Raw genomic sequence first — 17,595 nt, 5'->3', positions numbered from 1 at the left:
AGTTCAGAACCAAATCTTGATGAAAATCCATATCTTCTTCTATTCCCTCATCTACTTTGTGTAACTTTGTATCCAGGGATGTACGTAACCTATATCCCTAGCTACAATTTTGGGGCCAACTATGTTGCTCTCCCATGTCATGTGCCTCAGGACCTAAAAAGTGAAGTTAGAATTTATCTCTACAATTTTCATAAAATCCATCTTTTCTTTTAGAGAACTCTAAGACGACGTCAAGGCATCAAAGCTCTATTTTGGAGAGTGCAACTGATACTATTTAGACTGTAAGAGTAGGAGTTCATCTGCCTGTATACAATAAAACTGTAAAGGTCAAAGAGATGCTGAGGGCATAAGAGGAACATTCAAGTTGAGAATCATGAGATCATGGATCAGCCATTGCAGACTGAAAGTACAGCTTACTTCCTGACAGCATCAGTTGTAGGAGAACAGCTCACACTCAGACTGGCACAGTGACTATTGCTTCACTAGAAACCACTCTGGAAGTAAGCAGCAACAGAATATGAGATGCTTCCACTGTGATCATGCAGCATCTAATGACTTTTGGCACCTGTGGGACTTGGCAGCAACTTAGAAGTGTCACTTTGCATAGCTAGGTAGCCACCTAAACATAACACAGAATATAGGCCTAGGACATAGATGGGGAAAAGAAAAATAAATAAATAAATAAATAAATAAATAAATAAATAAATAAATAAATAAATAAAATTTAAACATAATCAAAATGCTTCCTGACTGCTTAGATGGTGTGTGTTTGGGCAAAGGCTGTTCCTCTGGGCAGGAAATATGAAATAACACCAATCTAAGCTAAACTCTTAAGGAAAGTTTCTTGCAACTACTGCGACAAGCACTATAATTTACAGTTACATGAATGTTTGGAGATTCTAATGCTTATACTCATGAAGATTTGTACAGCACTTTTTCTCTGAAATGTAAGTGAAAATGAAAATGATAAAATTATTAGCTATTGAAGAAAAATGGTAACTATCACATGACAGGTGCTGAAAAATCTTTCTTATTGTACAATGACATTTTTAAAAATGTAATTAGCATATATTTTTGCAGGCTGCTTCTCATGTTTGCCTTGATGATATTCCTCTCCCTCCTTTTCACACGCTATTTCAGCTTTCATATGAAACCCTGTAGCACTGGGATGCCTGACAGCCACTGCAGCTGAAACTAAAAGCTAGAATCGCCCACAAGCAAACAAGCGGAGGGTACTAGCTTGTTTCCATCAGCTGAGCAAACTGCAAAAACCAGACAGAACAGGCAGAGCGCAGAGAGGGCAGCGTGCCGGCGCGCGAGCTTCACTGCAGCTGCGATGCATCTGCCTCAATCTGGGATTTTGCTACTCCCGACCTTTTAGCCTGTTCGATAGCACCGAGCTGCTGTGGGCATCCCTACAACTCCTTCCCCGCCCACCCCTAGCGGCATCATTGGGCTGATGAGAGGCAGCGAAGCATGTGTGAAAAATAAATAAATAAATAAATAAAAATAAATAATAATAAAAAAAAATTAGATCCGTGGATTATCGAAGCGGTGGCACGGGGGGGTGCAGCCGTAGCCCTTTAAGCTGCCCACCCTCTCCGGCGGCAGCTGGCTGCTATTTATACGCGGCGGCTTCGGGGCGGGCCCGGGAGCGGCGACAGTGGCGGGGAGGCCCGGGAGCAGGGAGGCCCGGGTGGAGGCTGCCATGGCCCTGTCCTCTACACCGGTGGGAGCGAGCCGCTCCGCCGGCCGCGGGGCTGCCTCCTCTCCGCTGAGCTCTCCTCTGAGCCCGACGACGCTCAGCCGGCTGCAGGAGAAGGAGGAGCTGCAGCAGCTCAATGACCGCCTGGCCGTCTACATCGAGCGGGTGCGGGCGCTGGAGGCCGACAAATCGGTGCTGCAGCAGAGGCTGGCCGAGCAGGAGGAGAGCGGCGACCGGGAGCTGAGCTGCCTGCGGCTCCGCTACGAAGCGGAGTTGGCCGATGCCCGCCGGGTGCTGGACGATATCGCCATCGAGCGGGCCGCGCTGCAGGTGGAGCTGGGCAAGATCGGCCAGGAGCACCGGCAGCTGCACAGTAGGTCGGTGTCCGGCCGTCCCGCCGCTCCTGCCCGGCCCCGAGCGGGCCCTGCAGCGTGGGGGACTCCCCCAAGGCTGCCTTCGTGCTTGGGGCTCTCCTGTGGGGTGAGGAGAAGGTGCTGCTGCTTGCCAGGACCCGTGCCTCTGAGAGGGAGGGTTCAGTGCCACCAGAGTGGCCAGGTCTTGGTGGTGGTGAGACTCTGGAGGTGTGGATGGTATAGGTATGGAGAAACCCTAATGGATGTCTCTCAGGTGTGTGGTACGATTACTGCTGTGAGCATCTTCTGCTCCAGTACTGCTGGGCTGCTTCAGAGCTCCCTTGCAATGGGAATGGGGCTCCTGTAGAACTTGGGATCCTGATAGGCTTTCTGTGCATAGCCCTGCTTGAAAGCAGAGCTGACTGGGTTGGTACTGCACCTGTGTTTAAGAAGCACTAAAGAAATGCTGGTAAGCATCTAGGAAGCTATAGCAGAAGGGGAGGTAAGTCACTGTATGGAGTCTGCTCACATCTTTTGAGCTTTATAGTTCAGGCACTATCTTCTCTCTGTGTTTCCCTCTAGATGGTCCTGTAAGCAGAGCAACTTACCTTCTATGCATAGAGATTGTCCTAGTTACTCTTCCATTTTAATTTACACATTGCTGGGATGAACTGCCTGCCACTTCAGACTTAACAGTCTCATCATGAGCAGTATATCCAGTGCCTGGAATCTCCTTGTTGTCTAGCCTCCTCAGGCCTGAAACAAGGGGATGGTCCAACGTAAGTGTAATCAAAACCTCTTGTAGGAGATGAGTAGTGAAGGGCAGGGAACAAACGTTAACACAGCAAACATTCTGTTTGGATATATACAAGTAGCTAGCATTGCTAGTTATTTTAATGCTCTATTGTAATGCAAACGCAACTACAAACTTGCATGTCCATGAACATACGCAATCTTGCTATGAGCTGTTATCATAGCACCTGTACGCACTAACTTTTCCTTGTAACACTTAGTGTGAAACAAATACTGGTTTCTACAGGTTCAGTAGGACATATGTAGCTATTCTACTTGGAAATTAAAATAGTGTTTAAGCTTCTGTTTTCAGCTGCTTGGAAGTTATTGGTCTTGCCTCATTCATGCTGTGTTTTAGCTCATAAATTTGTTTCATAAATCTAACCAACCACTGGATTGGACAGTGAGGAGAGAAGGCTAATGCCATTTTCAATTTTTTTTCTGCTGCTCTTTGTGTTTGTATAACACAGCAGCTTTGTTTATAAACCTTTAGGCTTGGTAGCTATGTAATTCTCTGGACAAATTTATTTCTTTAAAGTAACTAGGCTTTAAAGTGGTTAACTTCATAACCCATGAGGAAGGATGCATAGTACATCCTTTTTGGAAGGACTAGACTGAAGTTCTAATATTGAGTGCTTTTTATCTGGGCTGTCTAACTGCAAATGTCTCAGATGACTTGGAACAAACTACCTTGAGGGTATCATGCCCTTTATATATATCCTTTAAATAACCTGGAACTCTTATGGGATGGAATGTCATTAGATAACTTCCCAGCAGTGTTAACCGTTGACTCTTATTAATCACTAGTGGGGAGTTTAAAACCTTCAGCAACAATCAACTATGTTTGCATTCCTTTTTTTCTTAAACAGTTGTAATTGGAAATAGGCCAAAGATGCTTTGCAAATAAGTTGTGGTTAAGCATATCAGTTGGCTGAATTTACAGACTGAGGAAGGTCAAAGCGAGAACAGTAGCACTACAGATAAGGATGAGAATAATACTTGCTTGTGAAGAAAGAAACTAATGTGTTTCGCTACTGAACCTAGCAATCTAAAGCTAAGAGTGAGTTTGTCGAGTACTGTTAGTGTCCTTAGCAAGCGGAAGTGATTTGAATGTACCTGGAGAACTTAAATAATTTTACTAAAATCTCAGGTCAAGCATGTGATACCCTTATTTATAGGAAATGTGATAGTCAATACCTCAGTTATCACTTTGCATCAAAGCCAGACTTTGATAGATTGCTGTTATTAAAGATGAAATGACTCACTTCAGAGTTTACTGGAAAAAAGTTGTCAAGAAAGAATATAGGAAATCTGAAGTTGCTTGTCAAGGCCTGTGTTAAGAAAGTGGACTATCAAACAATAGATATAAAAAACACTAATGGAGTTTCACTCTTGTGCATACTTCAATGATTGCAAAAAAGATTACAATAAGATGAAATAGTCAATACTGTCAGTAAGTAGTTATTAATGTACATTTAATTTATTAATGTACATGTTAATATTGTAACCAATACTTACAATAGTACAAGTACCAGCAGAGATCCCAGGTGGTGAACTTAATACCTAGAAAAAGAAAACTAAATGTAAGGGAAAACTACAACACAATCTTTCTGTTGTTACTACAATACTTTTTTCCCTAGACTCTCTCAGTAAAGAGTAAATACCCTCTACTAGCAAAGATTTGTTTATGCATCATGGTCACAAATTATAGAGACAATCAACAGATGTCTGAACAGCAGGCCTAGAAAAGGCCTCAAGCAAGAACCTGATCTAGCCCCACACCCCCACCCTTCTCACCCCCCCACTCCCCAGCCTGTGTTAGAACCAACCATACCTGCATTACTTCTAGCAGATGTTTGTGTAACCCTTTTCAAATTCCAGATGATGGAGATTCCAGAATCTCCCTAGGCATTGTACTTCACTTCTGAACTACTATTAGCTTCCTCTCTAACATCTAACCCAAATATTTCTCCCTGCAATTTAAGCCTACAACTTCCTGCCTTTTCCACAACAGACATGGAAAACAGATTCCCTTCCTCTATGCAGCAGTCTTTACATACATAAAAGACTGTTATGTCTCCTGTCACTTTTCTCTTCTCTAGACTAAACAATTCTTACTTTTTTTCCAATATTTTCCTGTATTCTATGCTTTCTAGAGCCCATCACTCCTGTAGAATGACTTTGGACTCCCTCCAACTGGTCTGCTCAGTTATCAACTGGAAAACTCATTGTATGAATTATCACAACTTAGCCATTTGGCAGAACAAATTTTGCTAAAATAAAGTGTAATCCTTACTCCATAAAATGTCAAATATGAGTATCGAGGAGGAACTTGGACTCTGGGTGTAGGTCAGGTAACTGGGTCTAAGTTGCCCGGTGTAACTAAGTGCTAGTATTAACCTGGTATTAGAGCAGTCTGGGAAATTGTCACCTCTCTTTCCTCAAAGACAGGAACTTACTGTGGGCTCATTCCTTCCCTGCTATAGTGCCAGTTGTTTGGTTTTTGTTTTTTAAAAAAACTACCTTGGCCATTCAGAAGGTACCCAAAGGCTCTGTAATTGGGCACTTGCACAAGGTGGTAGGAAGGAAATGGCCTTCTGAAGGTAAAGCTGCTTTCACCCCATAACTCTGCTGAGGTATGAAGGAGGGAAGAATTTTCAATTCTTCCTGAGGGAAAAGTTACTCTCACAAGGAGGTTCTCCATGCTGTGAGAGCAGGGTGGTCTGTGTGGAGACTTGTGTGGTGGGAGCTGGGGACTGGAGGAGGCAGCGGGGCTGACAGGGCCTGTGTGCTAGGGCAGTGCCGTCAGGGGCCGGAACTCCTTCAGTGCTGTGAGGGGACCTTCCCCATCTGGTTTTCAGATTGGGAGAGTCCCCAGCAGCTGGAGCTTCTTTCTTCCTTCAGCTGCAGAGGAGGGAGTGCTCCACCATCATGTGTGACCGGAGTCACCTGCCACCCTGCCTCAGGAAAGCAGGCCTTGAGCTGCTCGAACCTGGCCTGCGTGCCCTCAGGTGCTGTGGTGGCCTCCCTGTGAGGTGTGTGCACCCCGCAGGGGGCAGGCTGTGTGGAGCTCTCAGCCACAGTAAGGGTGTACTGAGGTGGCAACAGGCACCCTGCCAGGAAGCTGGTGGCTGCCTTTTTGCTACTGAAAGGAGGTTTTTGTGTCAGGAGTTTAGCAGTGGCACATCAGTGCAGTCCAGTGAATGCTGGCTCTGAATGTGACTAGTTTCTCCCTGTGGAGAAGGGACCGGTGCTGTCCCTCCCTTCCTGATGGTAGTGCTGTGGAAAATAGCTGGATTCTGCATGGAGTTCATACACAATGAGCTGGAAAGTGGGTCAGAAATCTTTCTGGTTAAAGAAATTATACTTCTCTGAGGGTCTAGTTTGTTCCTTAGAGCCTACCCTGTGCTCTCAGCGTAACTCTTAACCTTTCTTCTGATTTAGTTCAACTGCAAACCCCCATAAAGGTAAACACTGAAAGCAAATTTTTCTCCCTCACCAGCTGTAACTTATGAGTGTAAACCTTTCACTTGCAGGAATTTAAAAAAAGAAGCTGACTTAAACCTGGCACAGGCTCATGTGAGAGACCTTGATGCTCAGCTGAATGCAAAGGAAGCTGACTTAGCAACAGCTTTGAATCAGAACCGAAGTTTGGAAAATGACCTTCATGAATTAAAGGATCAAATAGTCACTGTAAGACTTGTTCCTGGAATTTCAACTTTGCTGTTGCTCCTGAAGCTTTTGCTTGTCTTTTCCCAAACTAGTTAGTTGAGATTTAAATGTAAAAGCAGGCAAAGGCTGTCACCTATGACAATTACAGGTGGACAAAAAGATTTCTTCAAACTTGCTGAAAGCAAATGCTGCTAATAGTTGGTCCGTTAGAACTTCTGTCTGTTGTAAGTACTTTTAATTCTATTCCATGACCATAGACCGTAATGATGTTTTGTCTTTTTTTATTCTGATGATGAACTAAGTTGAAATGTGAACTGCTGTAGCCTCTGTAGGAAAGAGGATTTGATGGACCCTGCTTTACTATGTTCAAATCTAGTTAAAACAACTAAGAAGTGACTACTTGTGTGGGCTCTTTTGCTGTTTGAGTTGCTACTCTATCAGCGTATTACAACATAGTATCTTCATGCTTTACTATGATTATTGAGGTACTTTAGGGTCTTTAAGATGAAAACTAGAGGAACCTTGTATCGTTAAAGTGGCACACTCCAGTACTGGCAGCTTCTAAGAGTTTGTCAACATAGTAAAGCCAATGTTGGAGTTTTCTCCTTGTGAAGTATCAATCAAGTGATGTGGAAAGTAAGGGAGAAGTTTGGAGTACTTAGTAATGTGGAAGGGAGGAATGTGTATGGATGTTGCAATTGATTCATCAGAAACCTATTTTCTACACTTGAAATAAAACAGTGGTTAAAAACTAGCTGTTGGGATGAAGGGCTGCATACCTTCTTGGAAATATGGTCTGTGTAATGATTAATGGGGTTCTTTGTTGCAAACATGCTGGATCCCACTGAAATAGACCTTAAACAGTCAAACTTCACTTAAGCAACACGTTCTGATAGCTGTAGGAATTAAGTTGAATAACCTGTAATAAGATGGTCATCTTAGTTTGGAGGAGTGATCTCTTTATTTTGCTTATCCCTATGTCTTTCTCTTCTAGTTGAAGCTGTCACTGGAAGATGCCAAAAAGCATCTTCACAATGAAGTGTTGAGAAGGGTGGACCTGGAAAATCACATGAAAACATTGCAGGAACAAATGACATTCCAGAAGCACCTTCACGAAGACGTATGTTTTAGCTTATTAACAAGAATATATATTTTTAATTGTCCACCACCCCTGGATGCCCTTAAAAGCAATGTTAAGGTGTGTGTTATCCTTAAAAAGGTAACTAGCTTAGTCAACCTATGACAGTCCATCAGCCAATAAAATCTACCTAACTAGGAAGACTTCAAGAAAGTACACAGCCCTATGTTAACTGGCATAGTACCAATAGATACCTGGAATATGAGAGACCTTTCTCATGATGCACTTCTAAAGGTAACTACTAATGTACTACTTTGTGTAACTGAAAGTGCATATATTACAGTTGAACTTAATGATTGCAGGTGCTTACTAGAAGCCTAAAATAATTGAAATCAAACCTCTCTTAATAAGCAACTTATGTTCCCTACTTCCTTAAAGGTTACCAAGCACCTTTGATAAGTGTTGCATGAGAAGTCAGTACATGACATACAACTTAAAAAAAAAAAAGTGAATGCAAGCCAACTTCCTTCTGGAAGGAATCTCTGTGTGGTTTGAGTGATAAAACTCCAATTTCTCTAACCCAGTTGCTGTTCTTGAATAAAACAAGAATAGTTGAAGTAACAGCTTAAAGAAGCTGAAGCATATGCACATGTGCTTCTAAGTTAAGAAAAGCAGATAAATTCATCTAGTTCAAAGAATTAGTCTCCAAATTAGATACAGATTACTGCATTTAGTAGTTTAAGCAATGTTGGCAATGAGGAAGCCAAGCCACCCAGCACAGCTAGTGAGGTGGAAGTACCTGACCTAATGGATGAATACTTTAGCTCTCAAGGGATGAATGTTTAAGCTCCACATAGGATGAATGCACTCAATGACAAAACTGCTTCAGTACTGAATGGTTTACTAAACTGGTACAGTACATCCACAATCTCAAATTAAACTGTTTTAGCTTGCTTATTCTCTGAAAAACTTTCTCCTAGGAACTCAAGGAGACAAAAAGAGTCCATGAGACCAGGATTGCAGAAATAGAGTCTGGCCGTCAGAAAGAACTTGAGAGCAAGCTCTCGGATGCTCTGCAGGGGCTCAGAAAACAGCATGAAGAACAAATTCAAGGATACAAAGAAGAGCTGGAGCGAACATTCAATGCAAAAGTAAGTCTTTAAAAAAAAAAAAAAAGCCAGTAAAATTCTCTGCACCTTAATATGATTACATTTACACTACCATAAGTAACTGATGGAGCCCTTGCATTTAGTGCAGAGCTTCTAGGTGTAAATTTTAAGAGTAATTAACTACAACTAGTGTGGAATTTCAAAAGTGTCAAATTTGACAGTAGAACTTAGTACTACTGACACTTAGTACAGTCTTTTTCCCCATATTAGTCTTGCATTCAGGTAAAATTAATACTTTTCTTACACTGTTGTAGGTAAGATCCCAGGGATTTCTGGGTTGGTTGCAGTGTACAGTAATGGTATGTTTAGCTGTCTTTAATATTCAGTGCAGGATCACATGATCTACTCCTCTCAAGCAGACATGTTTATTGCTTCATAGTTCTTTTGGGTTTCTCTACGCTCTGACTTCCTCCACGTGCCAACTGAGTGAATTTACTTACATAGTTCTGTTCAGGTCTCCTATTGGAAAACCTTGTATTTCTTGTAGTAACATGACTATACTTTATTTCACTGCATGTTTTTTCCTTTCTTGGAAGATTGACTTCTTTCTTCAAGATTGACTTGCTCTAGAAGTAGCTCAGTGATGCAGGAACTCTTCAGTAACAGAACTTCTGGGGAAGAACAATAGTTCTCTAAGCATACCTAGTATCCTCTAGCTTCATGCTTTGACAAGCAGTTTCCAAGCATTCTTCATTGTTCTTCTGGAGAATCCATTTACTTCGTATCTATCCTTCAGTTACAAATGTATGAAGGCCTTGTATTTTAATCAAGCACTTCTCCCTACCTGATTATTGCTGACTTCTTCTGACGTTCACGTCAAACTCATGTAAACCTCCCTGAAAAGCTTTCTGGCCTAGACCTTATTGGTATCTGCACACTTAGGTAAAACATAACTATTTCCAGATATAACAGCTGGAAATCGCTTGGTTTTCCGTCCTTATTTAAAATACATGGTCATAAGCAACTCATTACTAACAGTGACTTATCCATAGGTGGAGAATGCCCAGCTTTCTGCAGCAAGAAATATCGACTTTGCCAACGCTGCTCGGGAGGAGCTAATGGAAACAAAGCTGAGAGTTGATACTCTGACATTGCAAGTTAATCAATATCAAAGCCAGGTACTATCTTCACTTGTATATCCTTAGAATTAAATACCCAATTCTAAATAATGTGCTTCTCTAAATTTCAGTTAGAATTTAATTGATTTTTTTCTCTCAATTGTAGAATGCTGCTTTGGAAAACAAAATAAGGGAGCTACAGGAGGCGCTGGATTATGATCGTGATGTACATCGAAGGCGTATGGCTGAAAAAGAGAAAGAAATGACCAAAGCCCAGGAACAGGTACAACAACAGTTGGAAGAATATGAGCATCTCTTAGATGTGAAACTGGCTCTAGATCTGGAAATAAATGCCTACCGAAAGATGCTGGAAGGAGAGGAACAGAGGTAGGCCATGACAAGATTCTCAGATGAGGACTTGCTCCACCCATGATCTCTGCACTAACAGTATATTCTTCAGAATGTGGAAGAGACAAGAAACAAATACTAAATGTGCAATTAGTACCACAATTCAGGTCTTTAAGTATAACTGGTAGATAAATAGTGTTTATATCCCACATCTACCATACAATGTACTAAGATGAAATAACATGAGAAACCCAACTGAAAGTTCAAAGGTCCATTAGACATCCTTCCCTAGAATCAAACTTTTTCAAAGCTTTGTGCTAAATCCCGGAGCTATATCAAAGAGTGTTCAAGCCTAAACCAGCTTTTCTTTCTCCCTTATCCATCAGGGTTAGGTGCTGTCATTTCTACTTGAGTATTGAATTTTGGAAAACCATTAGGGCACACATTTTATAGGGGTACAGTTGTTCTGTGTGGGCTTGTATCTGTAGGAATACACATATTGGATATTCTAGTGAACGTTATCTGACTCACTCCTTTCTAGGCTAAAGCTGTCACCTAGTACATCTTCACACAGCACTGCAACTCAAGCAAGTCAAGAGCAACGGTTCCTGCATGGGAAAAAAAGGAAAATGAAAGCCAAAAAGAGAGAACATAGTCCTGGATTTAAGACTGTTCAGCATGCTTCATCTTCAGGAAATATATCTATTGAAGAAATTGATGCAGATGGAAAATTTGTCAGGCTTAAAAACAACTCTGATGAGGTAGGTCCGTGTACTCATTCAGTTCTACATTGCCTTCACTACCAAGTACAACTGCTTGTGAATTGATTTGTGCCTTGGTGAGAGATGGCAATAGGGAAGAATGATGAGATGGGAGAAAAGTACTGTCTAACTACTTAAAAAGGGAAGGCCTTCTAAGCTGTTCTTCGACTAGCCTGGTTAATGTCAAGAGAAGAGCAACTGGTTCTGCAGGTGTCCTGTTCACAGGGCTGTTTGGGAGATGCTTTTGCAGGAGGTGCACTGGCATCCATGATAGAGAAGCCTACCATCAGGTATTTCTCAATAGGCTCAGGGTAGCAGTATTGGAAGCACTACTTAACCTTGGTAAATTAAATAAGGTTTTAGTAAACTGGATGAAAATTTGCTGCTTAAAAATGCTTACAGCAGATAAAAGGTTAGCATCTAATCAATGTAGAGAGGGCTTCTCTAATCAGTTAAATAATTAGTTTAGTCTGTGAATCAAGAATTGTTAGAATTAATCATCAGAACTTCAAAATTTATGACTGGAAGCTTAGGAACTTATGTCACCCTGAGTTACCTTTTAAGCTTTCACAGATCACTATGTATATTATAGCTTATACTTATATACATATGGTCTGACTTAAAGATGGGTGTGACCAACTTGATTTACCAGAATCTCCCTGGTAAGAACATGATCTTTCTTAAACAGAGGGCAAGAATAGATGTGCCTAAACTTGTGGGATTAAGCTTAACCCTAAGAAAATGATGAGAGACTTCACTGGAAATTTGAAGGCAGCCTCAAAATTGCTTATAGATTCTTCCACACTACAGGAGAGGGACTTAATGACCTTGAAGATAGAAAGTACCTTGCACTTGTATGATGTTGTGTTGGTCTCTAATGCTGAGAGAAATTTCTTATCCCACAGGATCAGCCACTACATGGATGGGTGTTGAAAAGACATCTTGAAAGTGTGTCAGATGTAACATACAAATTCCCTTCATGGTTCACTCTTCAGGCAGGCCAAGTAGTTACGGTAGGTAGTGTTTTCATAAAGCTTAAAGACCCTTGTTCTCATTAGGTTAGATAGCAATGGAGAATTGTGTAGTAAAAGAAACTAAATTACTACCTGATTTTTCTGATCCTGCTCTAAGTGCCTAAAGAACTAAAATCCTTATTTTATATGGAGAGAAAGATAAGAAAATCCTTATAAGAACTTGATCTGGATTTCAGTTTCTATTACTGGGCATCTTTGGTATTAGAGTACTTGAAGTTTTATATGTTCTGAGTTCTAATTGAACTACAAATAAGAATCTTCAGAATGTCACTTTGAACTTGTTGCAGATCTGGGGTGCAGCTGCTGGTGTAAGCCCAGGTCCTAATGATCTGGTCTGGAGGTCTCAGAAGTCTTGGGGAAGTGGGTATAATATTGGTGTTATTCTCATCACAGATGTAGGTGAGGTAAGTGAGTTTCTAGCTTCTTTTGTCCTAATACAAAACTTGTTTGTGCCTTGACACTTGAGTGTTCTTGGTGGTGATTCAATTGTGTTGTAGGAACAAGCAGAGAGGAAGTTAACGCATGTACCTAGAGAAGAAAGTGGTGAGCAAGATGAGTATGAAGAAGTAACTGAAAGTGAAACAGAGCTTTCATCTCGGGTAAGCTGCCTGAAACTTAAATGCATGCTTTCAAAAGAATTATTCAGTGGCCAATCACTTTTCATTACATGAAAATTCTTCCCCAAGTACCATCCATATTCTACAACTGTACCATTTTTCTTGATGTCAGACCAAAAGAAGAAAAAAGAAATGTTGTTTGGTTTCATGATAGTGGTTCCTGTGAGCATCCTTTAGCAGGTGAGATCAGTAAGAATCATGCTTGTCATCTCAGCTTGCTTCATTAGTAGTGCTTCAGTCTCTTGTCCCATGTAGGGTGTAGCTTGCATGGCTTCGCATCACAAGCGGAATTGATATTTTGCTTATTAGTTGAATATGATCAAACAGTGTTAGCTGTCTGGCATCTAATTACTGAAATGATGAAAAATACTCTCTTCAATGTCTGTTTGATCTAAATATCTGTCTAAGTAAGCTTGCAAGCTATTATCCCAAGAACAGAATGCAAATACTAACTAGAAATACCTTATTTCTATGGGATGAAGTGACTTAACTGATACTTAAGAGCAAGTCCAGGCACTGTTTTACATGTGCAACTTAAATTCACACTGAAGAAAGCTAATACTTCCATTCAAAAGCATGGGAATGCTGAGGTTAAAGTTCTGGGTATGTTGACTGGCTAAGCTCCTCTTAAACCCAAGCATGAGTTTGAGGCATTTGCGTCAGCTTGGTTCCAGAAATCATTCTTATTTTTCTGTGTGAAATAAGTATCTCAACCTTGTTTCTGTCTTAAATGCCCTTCAATACTTCCAAGTGGTACTGAAGTACAGATGCAGATCACACTAACAGAATTAACATACATCAATAGAATGAGCATGTTTTGGCTTCTATACACCTAGAACCATTTGGCTGTAACTCGCATGTTGCAATGCCTTGTGAAAGACTGTGGCCTCTCTAAATGGCTTTTGACTGATCACATGAGTCTAAAGTTCAGCATCTTGAATGCTTCTAATGCACTTTCATACTATTAGATATTGTTACACCAGTCTTTTAATTGCTGAAGTGTTCTGAAGGGCTTTAAATTGATCATAACTGAAAAAGTATAGGCTATATTTTACTTGAGTTGATTTTCTTGACTTGAAATAGCATCGTCTCCTTTCTTAGCGTAGACTAAGGACCAAAGTAAATAGAATGTCCAGCTAAATATTCATTCTTTGCCTCCTGCTGTCGCAGAACGTTGAGTTACCACAGATCATTGCTAAAAATGATCCCACACAGTTGCAAGGTGGACTGATATCTACTGCAGCAGGCCTTAAAGCCACCATTTCCTCTGTGCCTTCATATGTATACCTGTCTAAAAACAACTTGGAAGTACACTTTCTTCAGAAAGATAGTATTCTGAGATCTCATAACAGGCAGTTGTTTACTACTTAGTTACCTCCTTGTCCTTCTTTAGAACAGAAAATCTGCGTAAATATCTATTACTATAATACCATCTTGCTTACTGTTAATAGATATTAAAGTCTCCTGACTAGGTTCTTGTAATATTTCCAGCCTTGTGCTGTGAATGAGGGTAAGACCTTGTTTACTAAGTTATTGAATAATGGTCTATAATGCTGTTATAGCTTTTAATATGCAGCATAAACAAAAATGGCTGAAGCTGTACTGGTGGAAACCAGGCTTTAAAGAGTTACTGCTACAAGCTTCATCTTCAAATTAGGGCCTCTTATTTTAAAGACATCATTTTAATTCACTAGTAACATGCTTGTTCTGCAGTCAATGATGGAAAGAAAAAGCAACGTTTTTCTTTACATCTCTAATCTGCTGTTTTATCAGCGATGTTAAAAATCAAGTTGTATACCACTTATGGTAGTAGAATGGATTCTTACTTCTATTCATATATTAATGTCCTTTCCATCTGCTGAATTACTATCAGACTTGTGTCACTATGTATTTATGTATGTCACTATGTATCTATGCTTCTGTATTACACAGGTAATATTGAAATAATGGTAGCTTAGTCCAAAAAAAAAATAACTTCTTGCAGGCAGCAAAATGATGCAAAGAATGCTTTGCTTTAAGGAAGGCTTTTCCACATTTTTTGCTTCTGCTCTTACTCTAAAGTAGTGGGAATTTGCATGCTGGTTAAGTTTTGATGCCTCAGAACTAGGGTACTGATAGTTCTTTAGCTTTTTGTTAAAGAAGGTATTGCATGGACTCAAACTCTTAAGCTTATTTTCCTTCCTGCTGACCATGTAGTATAGTTAAGATGCTGACACTCTTGAAAACCTGTTTTGCTTGTTAATAAGTAATTAAATCTACAAGGTACTATAAAGGTAGGTAAGATGTCTTTAGCCAGTAATAAATAGTAAGTATGCATGTTCATTAGCCTAATGTCTTGTTTTATTTCTGCAGCAAAATGAGGATCCTAGCTGTTCTGTCATGTAATATGGATGCAGAAGATCATCTGAAAACTTCTCAATCTCCAGTGATATTGCAGACTTGTGTTTTGATATCTTTTTGCAATATCTGAAACTAACTTGGAATTTGAATCTCCCATCTGACCTCTTTGTAAGAAACCATCCATAACGTGAAACTTTCTACTGTTTGATAACTGTACCCTGTCTTAGATTTGCTGATATGAAGAGCAGTAGAATATAAGCTCTGTATGAAGTTGTCTTTCCACCCTAGCACAAGGATCTGGTCTCTGTGACCTGCTGAAACATAGGAGGGTGCAGTTTACAAAACTGTTAGATACATGTCCTAGAAAGATAATAAATAATTGAGAATGAGTGTGAGGCTGCCTCAGCTTTCTCAGTATTCTGACATGGTGTCAGGCAATTCCTGTTTCAAGTCTGAGTGGGAAACTACATGGGCCAGATCACACTACAGTGTGGGCTTTCAGCAAGTCCAAACTTGGCTGAAGTGAAATGTTCACCTGAAGAGTGGTAAGTGTCTGAAATGTTTCCTGCTCAGATCCTGACATGTCTAGATCACTTGTTAGAGGACTTCCTAGAGCTTAAAAAAAAAAAAAAAGAGGGGGGGGATCAAAAGCAAGTTGTGGAATATTCCTCTAATTGATTAAATGTACTAGAATACAGAAACAGTACATAGAAATTACCAATGTCAGTATTTGATCTTTTCTGGATGCAGTATATCACAGCATAGCTTTTAGTTCTGATTTGCTGGAACCTTAACTTGGACAGATATATCCTGCAAATGTGAAACATTCCAACAGAAGGTACTGTAACTAGCAATATTAGCACTTTCTCTGAATGGTCCCAAAATGTCAGCCTTCTAAGGTGCTTGGGGGGAAAAAAAAAAAGCTAAAATAAAATTTAAAAATAAACCACCATTAACTACAGCAAAAGGTGCATCAAAAAGACCTGCTCTTAGTGTCCCTATATGCTAAATGTCTGCAGGTCTGATTTGTATGCCTAATAGGGGAGCTGAGGTAATACTATGTATTGGCCAGTATGTAATTTATGTTTAATAGCTTTGGGGCCCACCTGAAGGCTGACCTACAACCTTTGCTGACTATGTAGTCAGCCTGTATTCAGTTACTTCTAGTTTCTTTTTACTAAAATGCTTACCTGCTGGCTGTATGGTGAAGAAAGAGCCTTGATGAGCCATGCAAAGTCTAGCTTTCTTATTGTTAAGAGGATGAGCAGCTGACACTGCTGGTCTCCCCAAATGCTGATTTCTGGCTGCATCTGTTACCTTGTTAAAATAATAAATTGTGGATTTTAGGATCCAGTCTGTATTTGGATAGTTATTAATGTGAGGTTTTCCTTACACTGGCTTAATGATCTTAATTTAAGCTATTTAAGTCAGATTTTGAGACATCAAAACTACTGATTTAATGCATTGTAGCAGATTTGAACTTTTGTTGTACTTTAAGGCTCATACAGAAATAAATACTGTTCTCTTTGCTATACTTATGTTAAACTTTTACTATTAAAGAGTTTTCATGTACAAATTAAGAAGTCCAAGACTAATTTACAAGTAAAATAATAAAATTGGGCTTTAATGTTATTGGAGCGGCTCAAAACCTTGAAGCATTACATGTCCCTGCATGGCTTGAAGCAACTTTCCATGCTATACCATGCTGTCCTGTTTACCCTTATCACTCACTTTTCTAAGTAATGCTGAATTGTAATGAATTTAAGAGTATTATTTCAAATGAGATGACTTCTCTTTAAAGAACAAGCAAAAACCAATATGAAGTGACAACAGTGAAATGCTTGAACTACTGTACAGGTCTTGATATAAATAACTGTGGTAGGTCAAGCTGTTACACTGTTTTCTTTCTTTTCCCCTGGCTACTGCTTAATTACCTAAACAAAATGTAGGTGCCTAACCCTGGTTCACAACAGCTTTGCTTCTTGGCTCTGGTACCTAGAATCTTTTCAAGAGATGCACATACTTTGGCAATAGCCCTTGCACTGTTCAAACCCAGAAGCACAAGTATAGCACCTGTAGCCTGAGTTGTCTGGCATTTATCTAATAAGTTGTGAATCTCAAATACTTAAATGTTTGACAGTTGTTCCATACACTTTGTATGCACAACATCATGGCTACTTTCATTCAAGAACTAGGTCACGACAAGTTACTCTCTGTATTGCTGCTCTAATAACTACTTGATATTCACCCCTGAAGTTAGGAAAGGCCTAATAAATGTCCTTTGTAGGAGCAGTCCAGAATGCTGAATTAATTGTGTCTGAATTAATTAGCAGGCTCTAGACAAAGTTACAAAGAATAGCTCTCCACCTTTCTTGGGAGGATTGTGCAAGCCCAGCCTAAAGACAGTTGAAAAAAGAAAAGCAGGGTTTTGACAGCTCGTTGGAGGTCATTTATGCATATAGGAAGAAGCTACTACAGCTGTGGCACGCATTAAATTGAATCCCCCCTCTAGGCAATGCTGTCTCTACTGGCCTATAGAACCAACTAGGGCTTGATATACTGAAGCTGCGTTCAATCCAGTTTGCCCATAAAGATTTTGATTCCCTTCTCCTTGCTCTTTCCTCTGTCTTGTTCAGACAGTAACTGGCAAGAGTTCACATTCCTCTGG

At 40.2% G+C, this 17,595-nt stretch overlaps 2 protein-coding genes across 4 annotated transcripts in view; one reads left to right on the top strand and one right to left on the bottom strand.

Moving 5' to 3' along the window:
• ADAMTSL3 (ADAMTS like 3) overlaps positions 1-17,595 on the bottom strand; it is a 216,531-nt gene that overhangs the window by 198,614 nt on the left and 322 nt on the right. Inside the window, exons 1-3 of one of the 3 annotated variants that reach the window (XR_014318280.1) lie at positions 16,118-16,209; positions 4,369-4,413; positions 2,667-2,814 (exon numbers count right to left, since the gene is read on the bottom strand). The gene's annotated coding sequence lies outside the window, so the exon portion shown is untranslated. Of the gene's footprint in view, positions 1-2,666; positions 2,815-4,368; positions 4,414-16,117; positions 16,245-17,595 lie in introns of those variants that run through there. The other 2 variants (XM_082769440.1, XM_082769441.1) reach the window with 2 other exon arrangements.
• LOC309882258 (lamin-B3-like) lies at positions 1,709-16,140 on the top strand (the record flags this gene model as incomplete). The annotated part of the gene is made up of 12 exons (XM_082769161.1): positions 1,709-2,082; positions 6,387-6,543; positions 7,517-7,642; positions 8,581-8,751; positions 9,762-9,887; positions 9,994-10,214; positions 10,717-10,936; positions 11,842-11,949; positions 12,258-12,374; positions 12,468-12,569; positions 12,700-12,767; positions 14,940-16,140. The coding sequence occupies 11 exons, from the start codon at positions 1,709-1,711 to the stop codon at positions 12,736-12,738; spliced, it is 1,761 nt and encodes a 586-aa protein (XP_082625287.1). The 3' UTR covers positions 12,739-12,767; positions 14,940-16,140.

This window comes from Aythya marila, assembly GCF_965140915.1.
Source record: "Aythya marila genome assembly, chromosome: 11".
In the NCBI taxonomy this organism is placed as follows: domain Eukaryota; kingdom Metazoa; phylum Chordata; class Aves; order Anseriformes; family Anatidae; genus Aythya; species Aythya marila.
The sequence above is the reverse complement of the archived record's forward strand: the minus strand, read 5'-3'. Positions and strand labels throughout refer to the sequence as shown.